Below are 19,574 nucleotides of genomic sequence, written 5' to 3'. Positions count from 1 at the left end.
CTAGCAATCCCTGAGCCCTAAATTCAGCTAAGACAAATCTTAACTCCTAACCTATAGAAAGCAGGTAATATTAGTTATTTTGAAAACCTATAAATTTGGAGTGATTTGTTGTACAGCATATAAAACCAATGCAACATCTAAAAAGAATGAGGGTCAATTTGCATGGGAATTGCCTTCTATTAACTAAGAAAGAAAACAAAATATCTGGAACCTCAGACTCCCTTCTAAACTTCCCACATCACACTTGACCAAGCTCTCCCACAAGAGTGCTACCAGTAGTTAACTGACATGGCTGTCTCCATTCCTGAGGTGCCACGCTGAAGAACCAGGGTCAGTCAGAGAGCATCCAAGCTTGCTCATCCAAAGACACCTGCCTCAATAAGCCAGACAATGTCGAGCCTGGCCAGTCTGTGGCTTCCACAGCTTTTCATTCGGTCACATTTTTAGATCGTGAGTGACTCGGCATAAAAGCAATCTAAAGTCACCATTCCAGTAACTCAAGTCAAGGTCTCCGACCGCAGTTGATGGAAGATTGGCTCTCCCTATTGGCTCTGCTCCTCAGTTATGAAGATCACCAACAGGCACACGACCAGGACCAGAAACTTCCTAACAGACCTGAGTGGAAGAGGCACTGTTCCATTCCCTTTTTAACACAGAGACCAAAACACGGTCCATGGCCAAGCTATTCAGCAGAGCCCCTGCTCTGTAATAGCATGTTCTCTGTGCTCTGCACAAAATTACACCCTGACCATGTCTTTCCATGCGGCTGTGCCCAGAAAGCGGTCAGGAAGCAGCAGCGCGCGCGTGGGTGATGGACGAGGCATATGACCATTTAGAGGAAAGGAGAGACGGGGAATGGTTTTCCATTTTTCAGAATCATTTGTCTGCCCATTGGAAACCAAGCTTCGATATTCTTCTTTTACACTTTCCCAAAGTATGAATACAATGCTTTTGATATGCAGTCCAATTAGGGTCCACAAAAATTGTTTGCTTTTAATAGAAAACACTGGCATTTTCTTCCAATGGCCTTAATTCTAAAACACCAATTAAAGTCACAGTAACACTCGGAGGTGCGAGACAAAGCAGAATAACAAATTTTTATAGCTTAGAACAATTAAAACAATAAACATCTTATTTTCCTTTTTTTGGTTTCTTCTTTTCTTCATCCCTTCCTCTTACATTTAGAACTTCGGAAACAATGAAGCCAGTAGCACAGCAAGTAAGAAGCAACCCTCACAAGCCGACAAAGGTCCAGTAAATGTTAAATTAATTATCTTTAGCCTTCCACATGGTCTCTTGGAGCCTTGGGGGCTTTTACTTGTTTGCTGGTTTTGTTTTTTATTTTTTTTGTTGTTGTTGTTGTTTAATGTATGTGAAGTTTTGCCTACAATTATATATGTGCATCATCCATGGAAGCTGGAAAAGGGCAACAGCTTCCCTCAACAGGAGATACAAATGGCTCGAGTCACCACAGGAGAGCTGGGAACTGAACCAGGGTCTTTTGCAAGAGCAGCAACTGCTCTTAACCACTGAGCCACCTCTCCAGGGAGCCTCAATTTTTATCATCTCCAAAATGACAATTTCTCGAGTATTATAAGAAGTGGTGACATTTGACATCTACCCTCTGAGCGGCTAGTATGGGGTGGCTTCTGTTTTAGCAGTAGACAGCAATGCTGATGACATCATGCCTTTGCCAGTAGGAGGCCAGCGGAGATCCACAAGGGGAATATGAATGAGATCAAAATGGAAACTCAGTGTGGAATGGGAAATGAAGATGGCGGAGTACTGCCTGAATCCAGATTTTAAGACAGTGTGCACACCCCAACAGGAAAGCTCAGAGCATAGAAAAGAGATTTAAAATAACAGTTTTTAAGTTATGTAGTTGTGTTTAATTTTATCAGTTACTACTTGATTAGGACCTATATGCTTATTATACCGATTTAATCTTTTAAATGTAACTTGGAAGGATTTGGGGTGGTGGGCAAGAGAGCACTAAAAACTTGTTGAGCAGTGAGAACACTGCACCGACCAGGGACAGGAGCATCATCCAGAGATTAAATCTGCAGTGAGAATACTGCACTGACCAGGGACGGGAGCATCATCCAGAGATTAAATCTGCAGTGAGAACGCTGCACCGATCAGGGACGGGAGCATCATCCAGGGATTAAATCTGCAGTGAGAATACTGCACTGACCAGGGACGGGAGCATCATCCAGAGATTAATCTGCCTGGAAAGACAGTTCAGGAAGGTTCTTCCAAGTGAACTGCGTATCTGCTCCCCAGTCTCAGGAATCTCTGACAGTGCCATGGTCCAGCCCAGGGACACACATCCCAGGAAATTGCAAAGTTGCAAAGCCAAGATTGGTCCCTCCTTGAGGCTGAGGTTTCTCACAGTGTGATGGCCATCTCCCACAGCAAGAGAAAAGATGGTGGCTTTGGATTTCAGGGGAGAAATAAAGTCATTGGGTGAAAGCATTAAGTTACGTGTTTTCTTTGTACTGACAGCCTCGGCATCTCACACAGTGACTGATCTCCTTTAACCTCTTGAGGTTCAGCTCTACCGCTCATTCTACAGACAAACTGCATACTATGTCCAAGTTGACTCCCTTGATATGCAGTGCTGTGAGGATCAGATCAAGGTATGGAAGAAGTAAGTTTAGACTTTATAGGGAGCAAAGTATTTCCAAGTGGGACACATATATACCCCTGTTTCTATTTATTCATTGTTTCTAAATCATTGCTGTGTCTACCCTTTTCTCAGGAGGGTGTTTGCTAATATTTATTCTCATGAATGATAGTAGCTACAAAATAAGAATGTTAAGAAAAAGTAGTCATTTGATTTGGACATAAAAACGGCAAGACAGCTTATTCCTGTGTGATAAGTATAGAAATTGACATGAACTTACACACGATCGTTTAAGAATAGGTAGCAGAATTCAGAATCTCACTATAAGATAGACTTATATTTCATATTTATCTCAATTCTGTTTATACTAGTAAAGGGAAAAGAGAACAAATTTAAACACCCATTAAGTATGCAATATTCTATCATATTTATGTAATAAAATGTAGAGAGGGAAACATGTTTTCACAGATTCACATATGAAATGCTTCTTACTTTTAAAAAAATCATTCAAAAAAACTATATATATTACATGACTTCAGTTGTATTAATTAGCATGCAGAAATCTAAACAGTATACATGTTTTAATACTTGGATTTTCTATAAGAAATAAAATTCTAAATCATTTGAATGAGTTCATTGGTTTTCTTTTATTTCCAAATCAATATGTATTCTAATTTTAAAAACAGCTTCTGTTGAAACAGCATTCGGTATTTAAAGGGGTAAAAGTGATCAATGGATTAGCTTAGTCCCCAGACCTTGCCTGTGTTTTCACAGCCAAGTTAACAGGTCATTTACATAGTTTCCTGAGGCCACCACTGACAGAGAGTCTCTGTCCCTTCCAGCGTCATCTGCACCTCTTCTAGGGTAGTTCCATTCCCGCTTGCCGTCCATGCCAAGACTTGTTTATACAGAGCACCCTTGCCATGTCCCTACAGGCTTGAGAATGGCAGGGTTCCATCTGCCTCATAAATACCTCTGCCGCAGACTGTCTCCCACTTCCTCTTATTCTTTACCCAGATTTCTAGAGGAGCAGAAGACACTTGGACGTCTACCTTCCCCACTGGAAGAAATCGCGTCCCTGGAACTGAATGGGGTGTTCATGGTTGAAGTGCTCTTGATGGCAGAGAGCAAACAGAATCAGGTCTGGCAGATGACATTCCCAAACATATTAGGCACTCTTCCCTAGATTTGGGACTGTGGTGGCTTGAATGAGAAGCCCCTATAAGCTCAGAGATTTGAACACTTGGTCCCTAGTTGGTGGCCCTGTTAGGCGAGGTGCTGCAGTCTTGCTAGAGGAAGTATAATATCTTTGGGGGAGGGTTTTAAGAATTCACAACCTTGAACCGCTTCCAGTTCACGTCTGCTTTGTGCTGAGGTTGAAGATATGGTCTCCCAGCTCCTGTTCCTCCCCACACCTGCCAGTTGCTGCCACACCTCCCTGCTGTGATGGACTCTTACCCCTCTGTCGCAATAGGCCACAATAAGCTCTTTCTTACATAAGCTATCTTGGTAATTTACCACAGCAACTGAAAAACAACCAATACAGTGATAAACATGTACATACATGTGTCTGTACATGCATACTCCACCTATCTGAAGTCTGACTCCTTTCTATATATATGTGTGCATATTATAATACACAGATACATATGGATCACACACAAGTCACATTCTCTCTCTCATACACACTCACACACACACACACAGATACACTCCTATATATAATCGCTACTAAATAGACAACTCAAGCCTGGCTTTCAAAAAGGATACAAATATTATAATCCTCACAGTTCCATCCCAACACCAAACTGTCATGGTTCTACACTAGTTGGTAAAATGAGTGGTAGAAGATAACGCTGTAATGGATAGATAAAGAAGTAACACAAACTGAATAGGATAGTTCACATACAGAGCCCCTGGCTCCCCGGGAGTGGGAAGATGCTGCTCTTCATTACAGAAGCCTGGGGAAGAAGCTACACTACTCCAAAGAGCAACTGCAGCAGGACGGAGACGGTACCTTCATGTCTGTGAGTCAGAGGGAAGGCGGAAGAAGGTTGTGTTCAGTGTGTACCAGGCGCTGTGCTAAGCATTTGAACATCTCATTGCATATTCCCATTTGTGGGACAGTGGCTATAGAGGGTTGGATGAGAAATGTCCCCATAGGCTCTTGTATTTGAACATTTGGTCCCAACCAGGTGCGTGATGCTGTTTGGAAATGCTGTAGAACCGTTAGGAGGTAGAGTCTTGCCAGAGGAAGGATGTCCCTGGGGATGGGCTTTGAGGGTTTGTCCCCACTTTCTGTCCCTTCTGCCTCCCCACTCACCCCATCTATGCTTCCTGAATGCAATGGGATCCTCCAGCTTCTTGCTACTAGGCTTTCCCTGTGCAGTGCCGTGTCTCCTCTGCCACGATGGACTTCATCCCTCTGGAACTACAAGCCAGAACAAACCGTTCCCTTCCTAAGTCACTTTTTGTCGGGGTATTTTGTTGTCAAAGCAGCAGGAAAAAAGAGCCAATAAGGTGTTCTCTGTATTAGAAGCACAAAAGAAATTCCAGGAAGATCAGATCCATGACCTGACACGGGGTTAATGTATCAGTATAATTGGGACTTTAAACCCAAGTACATGCGGATCCAAATCTCAAACTTTATACCATGTTGAACCAAAGAAAGGAAAAGGGATGGTCCGTCCCTTATTTAGCCTGGGAAAGAGTAATGTCAGTGTTTCCTTCTCAACAAAAGTCCCTACGCAGACACACACAACTCTTATTGGATTGATACAAAGCCAGGCATTGTGTTCCATCTCTTCTCTTGAGGGAAAGAAAGAGTCTTAAAACAGCATCAGTTCTCATGTCTTCACGAACTATGCTTAGAGATCCTGTCATGTCTGAAGGTATTGCCGTACCATGCACGTTTCTCAGTCCTTAAACTGCATGTGACACATTTTCCTAGGACTCATCATTTCAAATACTTCAAGAACAACCATTCTGCATAAAAATATCAATTTTCATTGATAGGACATTCTTCAGGACTCAAGAACTTTATAGTTTTGAGCTTTGCCCACAAGCTCTTCATTCCTTTTCCTTTCTCCCCTGCTTCATCCTCGCTCACATAAACCCGGCATGCCAACAGATTTGCCTGGGAATATCACGAGAACTCAATATTTAAGTGGAACCAAAAAATTTTTTTTTGCCAAGTTTAAAGGAGAAGGTGAAAAGTTGGATTTAAAATTAAACAAAACCAAGTTGACTACCAGTCATTTAAAGCAAAGCTAGAGACTGGTGACACCGTCAGGCTTGTGTGACTGACGTGTTCATGTCTGGATGCCAACACAAAAATTCCACTACAGTAGGTCTGGGCAGAGACCCAATGCTATTTAACGAGCATCCCAGGTGACTCACACACAGGTGGTCCTTGGACTACGCCTGACAAAACATTGACGCAGTGCAGGCCGGCATGGCGTGCATAGGAAGCTGTCACAGAGGTTAAGTGGACGACCCAACAGCACGCCAGCCAGCAAGCAGCTAACCTGGAGCAAGACTAGTTAGAGCCTTTCACACCACAGCATGTTTCTCGTGTAGTGTGCCAAACATTTTTAAAATTTTGGACCGCTGCCCTATAAACTGTAAGCTATATATAAGCAGCTGTAAACGCACCCACGCTTGACACATGGTCAGTGCTTCCTATAAAAAGATCTTTCTTGACCATCACATATGATCATTAGGAAAGTATTTCCTGTGTTTGGCTGATAAGGGGACAGAAGTTCAAAGAGATTAATATTCTTGCTCAAAATTGGACTTGATAATTTGTTTTTTTTTTAATGATGACACAAAGCTCGGTGGGTAAGGAAGGGGACCTAGGAGGAATGGGGAGTGGTAAGTGGATGTAATAAAAATGCATTGCAGGAAGTTCTCAAAGAGCTAAAATAAAAGGGGGAGGAATTCTTGCCGAAAGTCTTACCCATGTATGGCAAGGCAGGACTCAATGAGCCTGGTAATCAGTGAGCACTTCATGCTAGCCATCACCATCCACATACGTTTATAGAAACTCTCTAAAGACTAAAAATACTGACCCAGCAAAAGCTTAAATTGGCCAGGGAAAAGGTGACAATAAAACTGAGATCAGTCAAATGCTATACAATTTAATATGATAAGTATTGAAAAATGAAGTCAAATAAAAATTCATAGTGGCAAATGATTTAGTTGTCAATATTTATATTAAAATGAATAAGATTTTTAAATTAAGCTTGTATAACTTATTTGAAAAGATTTAACCCTGAAGATTTTTTAGTTGAGTCAAAACATGAAGCAAACTGAAAATATTTCAAGTATGTTTATGAGTTAAACTACTGAAGAGGTGGACGGTAACTAACAAGAGACAGTTCAGAAAGTACCCTTTTCAACACAGTTCACTTACATGTGAATTAGCACTCAAATATCCACAGTTACATTATTGTAATCAGAATCTAAGTACAACAATGGGTCAAACTATTGCCCGACACAATTAGCCACACAGATACATAACTACATGCATGGCCACAATAGTAGCTATGAGTGGGTGACTGTCAAGGGATAGCACAGTCACCCCAGGACAGCAGCCAAGCAGTTACGTAGTATGCTGCAGAGAGCGCAAAGCACGCATGGAGATACATTTTCTGCCCCCGTTTCCAACTGTAGTATGTATTGTTTCATGCACAGATGCATTAGTGATGGATTCTGTGCTTCAGCGGAGGTAAGGTCCAGGTTAAACTGAATAGAACCCTGGAAAATTCTAGCACAGAACTTCATCGGTCTTCCTACTGTACCACTCTGCCAGTAATCTAGAGCGCAGTGGCACTATTGTCATCTTGTCTCAACTGCATCTGCTCCCATTTTTAAGTAACTGTTCTTGGTTATTAGTGATTTTAAATACTGTGGGATATATATGCATCGAGACTTAGAAAGTGTTTGCAATGAAAACATCTCCCCTTTTGCCAAATAAGATAAAGATAGGGCTTTATCTCCACAACTTCTGTTTGATTATTTAATCACTATACCATACACACACACACACACACACACACATACATACAAACACATACACACACATATGCATATACCACAGCCACTCTTTGCAGGATGTCTCTGGCTTCTCCAATTTTTGTTCAGAAACCCACTGCCTGCAGTGTGGTTCACAGCATAGCCCTTCCTATGGAATCAAGCCTGCACATCACGGGATCAGCAAGATCAGCTGGGCAAATCACTTCACTACAAAATGGCGGCTCATTGGCTACAGCACAACATTTTGTTGCTGGCGATCTTTCGTGGGTCCTTTAAGGTTAGGCTTCTTTACACCTAATTTCCCTTTTCTAAAGAGAAAAAAAAAATAACCCCAGTAAATGAATTCACCCTTGCCACATAGGGACACTTTCTGAAGCCCAGAAATGTCCATTTAGAATGAATTCATGGAAACCCTGCTTCAAATGTAGTCCTCTCTGTGTCAACAAGAGTCTACTTAGGGAGGCTAAATAGGTGAAGCCATGAATTTCCAGTCTCCTGATGCCAAATTAAATCCCACTTCTTCAGAAAGACCCTGCTATTGCTGTGTCACCCTGGGAGAACTTGGTGTTTGCTTTGGACCACTGTGATATGTCCTCTGTTGATGAAGGAGACCTGCTAGGGTTTAAGTAAAGCTGTGACCACATTCAGTCTAGACTCTGTCATCTTCGAGCAAATACACGAATAAAAAGCTTCTCAGAGGCTAAGGATGGAGCTTTGACCACAAAGAAAAAATACTGAAGTTATAATAAACACAAGAAAACAAATCTTTTACAAACCTGACATGGCAAATCACATGTATGACCTCAACGTAAGAAAGGCGGAAACAAGGCTGTCATGAGTTCAAGGCCAACATAGACTACATGGTGAATTCCAAACCACCTTTGAACAGCATAAGACCCTATCTAAAAAAGTAAAACATAAATTTTTGCTTATGTGACAAGCGAACATAACTAAAGTGCTTCTTTTCCAATAATAGGACAATGAATACATAAAAGAAGAACATAATTCCGTTTTGACCCAGAGATGTGCACAATCACTTGTTCACAAACAGGTGCACGTGTCATTTCTGAGAAACAACCCTAACAGTTCTTTAATGAGAAAGGATCCTTTATTTACTTCCAGACAACTCTAAATAAAAATAAAAAATAGTAAAAAAGCATTCTAGTTACTTTCTGCTGTTGCGTAACCACGACAAAAACCAACTGATGGAAGAAAGGGTCAATTCTGGCTCACAGTTCCAGAGGGAGAGCTCATTCAGACAGACAGTTGAAGCGAGAAGCTGAGAGCTCACGGCCTTTCCTTCCCAGGGGAACAGTGACAGAAGCCGCATTCCAGGTCCCATAGGTGGTCCCACTATGAAGCTGGGAGCAGTTGAGGACGGCACAAGGTCTCATGATCTTATAGGTAGTGTTTTGAATGAGAAACATCCCTCAGTGTCTTGGACATTTATTTGAACACTTGATCCCCAGCTGGAGGGGCTGTTTGGGGGAGGGTTAGGAGGTTTAGAAGGTTTAGGTTTTAGCTTCTGGAAGAAGTATTTCACTGCAAATGGGCTTTGGTTAAAAAAAAAAAAATTCTGCCTTCTTCCTCTCTCTCTCTCTCTCTCTCTCTCTCCCTCCCTCCCTCCCTCCCTCCCTCCCTCCCTCCCTCCCTCCCTCCCTCCCTCCCTCCCTCTCTCTCTCTCTCTCTCTCTCTCTCTCTCGTGCTTGGGATTGAGATGTGAGCTCTTAGCTTCCTGCTCTCACTCTACCATGGCCGACACTTGCTGCTGTGCCTCCATTCTGCCACCACGTGAGGATTCTAATCCTTCTGGAACCATAAACCAAAGCAAACTCTTTCTTGTTTAAGTTGCCTTTGACCATGGTGCTTTATCCAGCACCAGAAAAGTAAGCAGTATACTGTTCATCTGACAGTTTTTCCACGTTCTCCAGACGTGGTCTTTTGTCACTCATCAAAAGGAAAGAGAAAGGAATTAGTTCTGCAGGACTTTGGGCTGCTGGCTGCACCTTAACTGTTGTAGATATGGTAGATCTACCTACAAAAGGCAATGGCATTCAAATAGATACTGACCAAGTGCTCTTTTCCACTCCCAAACATTTCTTAACAGCCAAGCCCAGTTAAATTCACCTGTGGGGAGTGAAGCAGATGAAAACTGTTATTTCCTTTGCATGGAAAAGGCAAAGATATTAACAACGAAATGTACAACCTACTCTCAGAGCCAGCTGCTGAAACACAATGGTCCTTTTCTTCTGTGTCAGAGAAATGAAACTCCACCATTGTGCACAAGAGTGGGCTGGGTAGCTGTGGACATGAATGTGTCTGAAAAAGACAGAGGGACAGTTGCTTGCGTGGCTAAGATTTACCAGTCTGGGACGCCTTTCTTTCCTGTAGTAAGTATTCTCTGGGAGAGGCTGAACAATGCGTTTTTCATTAAGAAATCAGTTCATAGAACCCAAATTCTGAAACAGAAGTTAAGGGACGTTAAAGTCATTTTTTTCCTTAGGTCCTGGGAGCTTGTGGTGAGAAGCCAAGATTCAAACTGTCCCATCTCATTCTGAATCTAAGTTTATAACCCCTGGCAACAGTGATTCCCGCCTTCATCAAAATCACCAAAGTAATGGAACATGTGCGTCTTTTATTCCATGTAAGGACAAGAACATGACCTTAGCATTCGGTATCTCAGCTTCAGAGGCCTGAGTCACTCCAACAGACCTAAAATAAGAAAGAGCTCCACGTAGGATCATCTGTCCACCCTCAAAAGGAATACTGTTGGGTCCATGTGGTCTGGGGGTTTTGTTTCTGTTTGACTGTTTCCTTGGAATAAAAATATTTGAACAGAGATGGGCAACAAAGAGTACACAGAGCTGCCGTTGGAAAGGTGTTTTCACTGGGGCTTGGGCCGGGACAACACTATGCCTGCAGAGTGTCTCTCCTGGCCACTACTCCTAAGGCCAAGCCAACCTAGGGACTGGCCAAACAATCAAGGCTCTCATGAATTCTCCCTCAGATTCTTCTTCAAATAGGCCTTTACAGAGATGCCACAAGGACCCAAGGACACTTGAGGTAGCTAGAATTCCCTTCCACAGTGCAGGATGTGTATGCAGCTCGGTCACCTGTGGCCAGGGAAGAAGAGACTCTGTGTCTATTTCCTTCTCTGACCAGCAGGGCCAACTGGAAAGCATTTCTTCACTGCCACCCAGGTCTCTGTAAGAAAATAAAATGTTAAACCTGACTTCTCAGAGACGATTCTCAATAAAGGCGCCACAGCGTTGAATGGTCAACAGAGCATCTTAATAGGAATCCCTGAAGAAGGAAGCACTTTGTAAAGAGAGAACAAACGGTCTATGATTTTTGTTTTGATACCATTTCTTATTTTTCCACTAGAAAGATCTACAGGTTGGTCATTTTATCCTTACAATCTTATTCATAAAATAAGTAGAACCTTAAGTAATCTTGAAAATCAAACTGGCTAACTTATCCTATGGGCAAAGGTAAAAAGAGATTAATTAACATTAACACAAAGAGGATGGAATTTGCCCATCATTGCTCAGCTAATCAACGCCAGAGTGAAGATCTGAGGCAACCAAGCGAGTCAATAAAAGTAAGAACACACATACCTGAATAAAGGCATTAATATCCTACTCTTCTTAAGAAAGTCAACACAATTGTATTATGTGTCAAAGCTACAAAATATGCAAGCGATTTTGTTTTGGATGTCATGTGACAAAGCCTTCAGCCAGACACTACCAGCTGGTAATAATGAGACCAAATTCAAAGAGGCCCTTCCCATAGTGCTACCTTTCACAGCCACACTGTTTAGAGCGAGTTCCAGCTAGCCCCACAAAACCACGTTGGTGTTCAGAAAGAAGGAAAAGACAGAAAGTGTGAATGGGACTGGGGTACAGGAGACAGCGCACTGAGCCCTAGTTTGGGTTAAATATTCAATGTGGGAGCTTCAGACTCATCAGATGAAGGGGGTAAATGGAGTGGTTTTTAAAGACCCTCAAAGTTCTGAAATTCCAAATAAGAAAAGACACTTGTCTTTAAAAAAAAAATTCTTCCTATCATGTTTATGTAGTATGAACATTCACACTTGAACAGCAAAGAACAGGAACTCAGAAAGTATGCATAGGAGAAAAGAACCAGATACGCCAAGCATTCTGAAGATGCATGGATTCGTCTGTGGTACCAGCATCCCAACCAATCAGTGTCTGGTTTTGCTACTGCAAGTATGTTTGTTTGGATCACAGCTTGTATGCTGCCCTACCCATAAGATTTGATGCTCATCAGGAAATGCACTTTAGCGTTTCCTGTCAGTCACCCTAAAGCCCAAACGCCATAGTACGTTTTGAAGTTTCCCCCCATCTGGTCAACATTCTACCCAGCATAACCATGGCATGCAAATTGTCCTGACTGCTTTCAGTTTCCCAAGGATGATAACCATTGCTCACACTACTTCCTGCCCCCACCAGCACCTCCCACCTCCACACTACGGTATGACTAACTCCTCTTCTACGCCTTTCCAGAATCCACTCAGGGTAAAGTGTGTGCTGCGCAAGCGTGAGGACATGAGCGTGGGTCCCTGGCACCCATGTAAAAGGCCCAGTGTGGTGTCACACACCTGTGATGTCAATGCTGAAGAGGCCCGAGAGGGAAGGCTCATGGGAACCTCAGAGTGAGTCTAGCTAAACCAAAGCTCTGGGCTCAGTGCCTCGAAACATAAGGTGAGAAAGCAATTGAGGGAGACACATGGTGTCAAACTGTGGCCTGTGTTTGTGCACATGCACGTGTACACACACACACACACACGGGGAGGGGGAAGCAGAGGGAGGGAGAGACTATGAATCTACTCAATATTGTCTCTTCTGGGAGTCCTGCCTTCCCTTCACTCAAGGTCTGCCCCATTCCTACCAAAACAAGGGGCAATTGCTTTACAGCACTTTCTTAGCTTCTCCAAAGCAAGCTCTGCGAAGGGTTGTCCTGATTGGTCTGTTTATTCCTGAGCATATTGTTAGCACCCATCAGATTCGCTGAAGTAAACCGGGAGAACTCACGCTCAGCACCCTGTGCTGGAAGTGCGGGGAGCCCATCCCTACAGCTGGACTCTGCTTTGCCACTTCCAAAGAGAAGGCCATCCACAAATAACTTGCCCTATAAAATGGGAGGAAAAAAAGAGACCTTCCCTAATAGTTGGTCCAAACAACATTAAGAGTGGTGGCGAGTGTTGACTCTGGCACGAAGTACATGGATAATAGTGGGTAATTTATCCTTGCTGGTAACCACTGGCCATTGCAATGGCCAAACTAGAAAAAAAATATGTATCCTTTTTGCCAAGAGAGATAACCCCCTACATTTGTTGTATTTTCTATGCCTCTCAGGGATCAGATGTCAAAGCTTCCACACCTTCTCCGGGCTCCTTTTCCTTTCTGAACTCTGGTTCTCCTCTTTGCTGATTGTCCTCAGTGAAGTGCCACCACAGATACCAGAGCAGAAAGGGAAAGGACTCCCATCCTGAGACAGCCTGTGGTCAAATAAGGAAGAACGCATCCACTGCCTGAGTCACTGGGGGAACCGACTCAAGGAATTCTTGGTAAGATGTCAAGCAGATGGAAGCCTGAGCTGGGGAGGGGATCTCTAGCTTCACACTGGGACAAGGAATGGGGAGTTGACTACACCTTGAACAAAACATTCCCTGGTTTGTGGATGCTGTAATTCCAAACCACGGGGAACAGTGGCCGACACGGGAATCCTGAGCAGTATCAGAAGGGAGAGAAAGGAAAAGAGCACACCTTCAAGTCTTCCTTTGGCCCCTGGAAAAGGGACAAAGGTGGGGTTTGGCTGCATCAAGGAAAAGGATCAACACACACACACACACACACACAAAAACAAAAAACAAAAAACAAAAACAAAAACAAAAAAAAACCCGCTGGCCTGCAAGCTGACCTAGAAGACGCGAGATAGTTTCACTCTTGAAAAGCAGCATGATGTAGAGGGAAAACCCACACATATCATGGGACCCAAGTCAGGAGTTGTATAGAATTCTAGCGCCTACACTTACTACCTGTGTGACTTCAGGCGAGCTACCCAGAGGCCCTAGACTTCCTTTTTCATCACTCAGGGAAAAGACAGAAAATCAATCATGGTAGCCATGCTCAGTAGGCATTTCTAAATCCAAACCTCCAAGGTAGTCTGCATGCTGGGTGAACAAGTAATGCTATACACATTTGAAATAAGATTCTTATTAAGACGCACTACGTACTCAAAAGCAGCTATCTGCACACTCATGCTTCCTGACTAATGCTGTCATTGTGAGACTCCAAGAGCCCTCTTCTCTAGGAACTCGGCTGCTGACCAACAAATGCTTGCTTGAACATGGACACTGAACAGGTTTAAATGCCGTAGACCATTCTCATACAGCAAAAACCAAAGGCTATTTCACACAAGTGATAAGTCCTAGCCAGCCCAGAACAAAGCACAATAAAATTGATTGGCTATTAACTAAACACCCGCAATAGCCAGTCATTTTCTAAGTTGTTCACATTCTAGTTAGCAGTCATGGACTATTAGCCTGTCGTGGTGGGACATGCCTTTCATTTAAGCACTCAGAAGAATGAGGGAAAAGAATCATGAATTCAAGGATATCCTGGGCTACATGGTGAGAGCCTGTCTCAATAAAAAGCTGGCTTTATTTTAAACTCATGGAACATAATAGATGTATAGGCAGGTGTGTCTCCCTGTATAACTGGCTAAAATGATACCATGGTAAATTCACAGAGGCTCTCTCTGCTGTTCCATCTTGAAAGTTCAGAAAGTTGCTTTTCCCACCAAATCCATTCATTCACTCAACAATTACTTGCTGTATACGTACTTTGAGCCAGACAGCTGTGAAAGACCACATAGAGAAAAGAAACAACAAAACATTTGATCCCACTGGCCTTTCCCAGGCCAAAAATCTTCATAGATCATAGTTCTCAGATATTAAAAACCATTGTGCAAAAGCCAAAGTCAAAGATCCACATTATCATCAGTGAGCTGATAAAGAGATGATCGCCAGGCCAATGACAGCGCTCATTTCACAACACAAACCCATGGTTTCCAAATATCCAGATCCACCACTTCCAGCAGGAGAGCGGATGGCACAAGAGACATTGGGCATCACTGTGACAAACGCATGGCTGCTTTGGGCTGTGACTTTCCTCTTGGGGCTTTCTACCACTTTCCCGTGTGGAGCCCACGCACCCTCTCACTCCTACTGCTCTTCTCAAAAAGGTTTTATTCATTTATTGACCTCTATTTCCAAAATTACAAACATATTTCCATCTTGCTTCAAGTTATTTTTCACACATAATTCTGACTGGAGTTTTCCATGTTCTAAAACTTCTTCCATTTCGTGGCTACAGAATTATTATTATGTAAGCCTCAAAGGACATGACTTCTGCTATACACATTTGAAATTCATGTGATAGGTGGTGGTAGTGTTGCTTAAGGTGGAGGCCAAACTACCCAGTGAGGCACAGATATTAATTTTACATGAATAATTAAGTGTAGTGCGAGATGCAGATGTGGAATCTTATGCAAAGGTCAAGATTAAAGTAAGAACTTGATGGGTTCATAGTCCAAATGCCGCAGTCATTTAGTGCTCCATGAACTAAACAGTGAGTGTCTGAGATTATAAAGGAAGAGCCACGCACACATATCACAGTGTCCATCAACATTTGACGGCCAGCAAACAAATGTCTGCGTCAATACGGAAGCAAAATGTTCTCGGTCTATGCATTTCATCTCATACACAGATTATGTCCATGGCAATCTGAAACATGTTTTCTTCAGATCAGGTAAAGCTGTCTGGAGGCATAGAGATGTGCCAAGGCTTTACCGTAATTAAATGAGGAAGAAGCCCTCATGAGAGATGCTTTTTCCCACAGTAGATGGAAACAAATAAAAAGACCCGCAACTGGACAGCGGGCAGAGAAGGAGAGACCTGGGAACCATCAGTCCTAAATGGGATATCTCCTTCCAATCCGTCCCCTCAGGGCTTAGGGAACTTTGCAGGAGAGAAGATGGAAAGAGCCAATGGGGATAGAAGACACAGAGAAAACAAGACCTTCTAGACACAACACACACATATAAACTCACCGAGACTGGGGCAGCTTGCATAGGTCTAAGTCACATGGGGTCCCAGGGCTGAGAGTGAATAAAGTGGACACTAGTCCCATCCCTTACCCAGAAACTATCTCCAACTGACAACCGCTCACAACAGAAAAACTAGGTTTTCTCCAACAAAGTCTCACTGGGTATCCAAACCACACACATGGGCAGGCCCCACGCTCTTAAGTAGATGACCAGCATAAAATTAAATCAATAGTACTCTTTGGAGTTTTGTTGTCTCCTAATTCTTTATCTGGGCTTTTATTTTTATCTTTTAACCTTACAGGTCTTTTGTCTACACACTATGGTTTCTTTCTTCATGTTTTTATGGCATTTCTGGGTATGCAGGTGTGTGAGCATCTACATCTGTATATATTTCTTGAGCTTTGACTTTGGCTCTTTTCTTTCTGGTTGTTTTGTCCTATTCTTTTGTGTCTTTTAGTTGCCTGTTTATTTTCTAATGATAGAGTGAAAGAAAGGGTATTGATTTAGGTGTGTGGAGAAGTGGGGAGGAGCTGGGAGGAATTAGAGAAGGGTGAAACATGACCAGCATATACTGTATGAAAAATATACTTTCAATTAAAGAAAAGAAGAGACCGTTTGCCACACAACTACATCCCCAACCACTGAAAAAGCTTTGGCTCGTTTTTCTTACAGGAATTTCGTTTGTGGCATTGTTTTGTTTATATGGGTGTGCTTTAAGATTAATAGACGTGATCAAACATTAACCTCAATATAGTCTAAGAAGAAGCTGTGATTCAATTAGGTAATTAATTAAGCAAATTATCATTAAGCAAACATTTTAGTTACTCTATACTCTAAAAGAAATGTTCTCCAAATGTTCTCTAGGTGGGTATATCTCCAGGTGTCACCCCAGTGCCCAGAGTTTACTAGGCTTTCTGAAGCTATTTTGTGAGTATGTAAATGTATACATATCTCATCCACACTGACCACTATCCTGGAGTTTTTTTTTTTTAATCTAAGTTTGAAGTCACTTGAGTTTAAAACTGGGTGTGGTAATTCATGCTTATAATACCAACATGCAGGAAATTGAGGCAAGAGGCCACAAGATAAGGCCAGTTTAGTCTATATAGAGTGAGTTCAAGGTTAGCCTGTCTCAAGAAATGCTGAGAGTGAGAGAAATCCTTTTCTTCAAGGATGAGCTCCCTAATTGGTTATACACTACTAAGTGGTCATACAATGATAAACATACAAGAAGCATTAAAGGAACTGAGCAAATTATATTAATATACTTAGAGAAAGATAGATAGATAGATAGATACATAGATACATAGATACATAGATAGATGATAGATACATACATAGATAGATAGATAGATAGATGATAGATACATAGATAGATAGATAGATGATAGATGATAGATGATAGATAGATACATAGATACATAGATACATAGATAGATACATAGATACATAGATGATAGACAGATACATAGATAGATAGATAGATACATAGATAGATACATACATAGATGATAGATAGATAGATAGATAGATAGATAGATAGATAGATACATACATACATACATACATACATATGGAGAGGAACATGGGACAGATTGCAGAGAGGAAAGAGGAAAGGGAGGAAGAAATGATATAATTATACTTTAATTTTTTAAATCGATAACAAAAAGATTATTTGAGTTTATAGAAGGAACATCATAACTTTTATCTTCAACTGTGAGGTAATGCCTATTAATATGAAGAGAAAATTAATTTTGCAAAACTAATTTTCCTAAAGATTTCTGCCATAGATTTCTATAAAACCTTGGACTATTTGCCTACAATTTGTTAAGAATTATAGAGAGTCTTCCCAGCTTCTGCTACTGACACCCCTGGGCTGCTCTCCACCTTGGTCCAAGAAGTTTCTTTTCATAGTGGACAGCAGTCAATGGAGAGATGCAGAACTGGTCACAGTGCTGAGAAAGAGATCCTGAGCTCTACACAGAACACCCATCTCCACCACCAAGGCTGAAAGAGACCATCACAGAAGATGAGGTAGACAGAATGTAAGAGCCAGAGGAGAGAGGTGGGTGCTGAGGAATGCTGCTCCCGTACATGGCAGAGTTATCTAAATCATGACCTCACAATGCACTGGTTACCTACCCAAGATCATCACATGAACAAGACAGCCAAAAGGTTCCCAAGATCATCCCAGCAGAGATGGGTAGATGATCTTTAGAACCCACTCCATACCGAGGAGCAATTATTGCTCATGGGTAGTTGCTGGGGGATGAAGAATCATTATTTATGGAGGAAGGTAATCAATACTGGTAGGTTTCCCATACCCCACATCTGTGCACATGGGACTTATGGGTTGTCAAAAGATTAAAAGAAACAAACAAAATCAAGGACATGCAGTTGGGAAGGGCTTGTTGGGGAGATAGAAGGAGAACCAGAGGAGGAAGTGGAGGTACATATGATGATATTTCATTGTCTACATGGATCAAATGCTCAAAAATAAAATAAAAGATATCTATTAGTTCAAGTCTACATGCTGTAGTTAACTATGTAGGAAAGCATCTAGGGTGCCCATATCATATAAAACACCATCCATTTGAACATCTGTGAAACAAAGACCTCAGGGCAAAAGTCTTATGATGTGGCCTCTAATAAAACCTTTTAAAGCTAAATGAAACCAGTTATGCTGAGGCTTCTGTTTGTTTTGATTTTGGTGGTGTGGGACCTTGAATGTTATGGTATTCTAGGGAGGAAAAATCTTCTATGATATCTTTCATCATTTACACCACAGCACTGAGACCAGTATTTAGCTGATTCTATAACTGCAGAAAGAAAGCTGACATTGCCATAGACTTGCAAAACGACATTTCCCTGTTCTCTCATAATACCAGGTAAATATTCACACTCTCGTTTACCATTATCATAAATTAATGTGGATACATGACCACATTGAGAATCTATAAAGGAGACAACTCACCAAGCACAATGACCACAGTCTTCAGAAGGCTCATCATGGTGTCCCGATTCCTCCTGGGTCCAGAACTATGCCGAGACATTCTCATAGTCCTCTGGCGAACATAGCCAAAGATGTGCGCATAGAGAACCACCATGACCACGAAGGTTACCAGGTTGAAAATGGCCCAGAAGACTAAGTAGGAGTCACTGTAGAGGGGTGCCATGTTGGAACAATGATCAATATCACAGATACAGTTCCAGCCCACACTGGGTATGGCACCCATCACAATGGCCATCGTCCAGATGACCACAATCACCACCACCACGCGCCTGTTGCTCATCCGTGTGTGGAGCTGCATGCGGAAAACTGTGATGTGCCTCTCGATGGCAATAGCCAGCAGATTGGCCACCGAGGCCGTCAGGCTGGTGTCGATGAGGCCCTGCCGGAGGAGCCAGGTGCTAACAGTCAGTCTCCGCGTATTGGGTCCCGTGTTGAACATCAGGTAGAAGTAGGCCAATCCAGCAAAGAAGTCTGCAGCAGCCAGGTTGGCCATCAAGTAATAAATAGGGAAATGGAAGCGACGGTTGACATAGATTGCCACCATGACCAGTAGGTTGGCCAGCATGATGAACACGCAGACAGTGATCCCCAGTCCCATTACCAGCTTGCTCACTGTGTTCCATTCTGTAGCAAGATATTTCCCACTCCGGTTATAAAAGAAGGCGATAGACTCATTGTAGAAGCACTGTGGTTCGTTCATGGCTGTGAACTGAGAAAGAAGAAGAAGAATGAATGAATGAATGAATGAATGAATGAATGAATGAA

The 19,574-nt window shown here is 42.3% G+C and overlaps 1 protein-coding gene across 3 annotated transcripts in view; it reads right to left on the bottom strand.

Moving 5' to 3' along the window:
- Nucleotides 1-19,574, bottom strand: part of Lpar1 (lysophosphatidic acid receptor 1) — a 109,458-nt gene that overhangs the window by 30,076 nt on the left and 59,808 nt on the right. For all 3 annotated transcript variants that reach the window (XM_057791163.1, XM_057791164.1, XM_057791165.1), the window contains one exon: nucleotides 18,771-19,518. In XM_057791163.1, the coding sequence (XP_057647146.1) occupies nucleotides 18,771-19,518 (748 nt within the window). The remainder of the gene's footprint in view (nucleotides 1-18,770; nucleotides 19,519-19,574) is intronic.

The sequence above is a fragment of the Chionomys nivalis genome, chromosome 16, assembly GCF_950005125.1.
Source record: "Chionomys nivalis chromosome 16, mChiNiv1.1, whole genome shotgun sequence".
In the NCBI taxonomy this organism is placed as follows: domain Eukaryota; kingdom Metazoa; phylum Chordata; class Mammalia; order Rodentia; family Cricetidae; genus Chionomys; species Chionomys nivalis.
The sequence above is the reverse complement of the archived record's forward strand: the minus strand, read 5'-3'. Positions and strand labels throughout refer to the sequence as shown.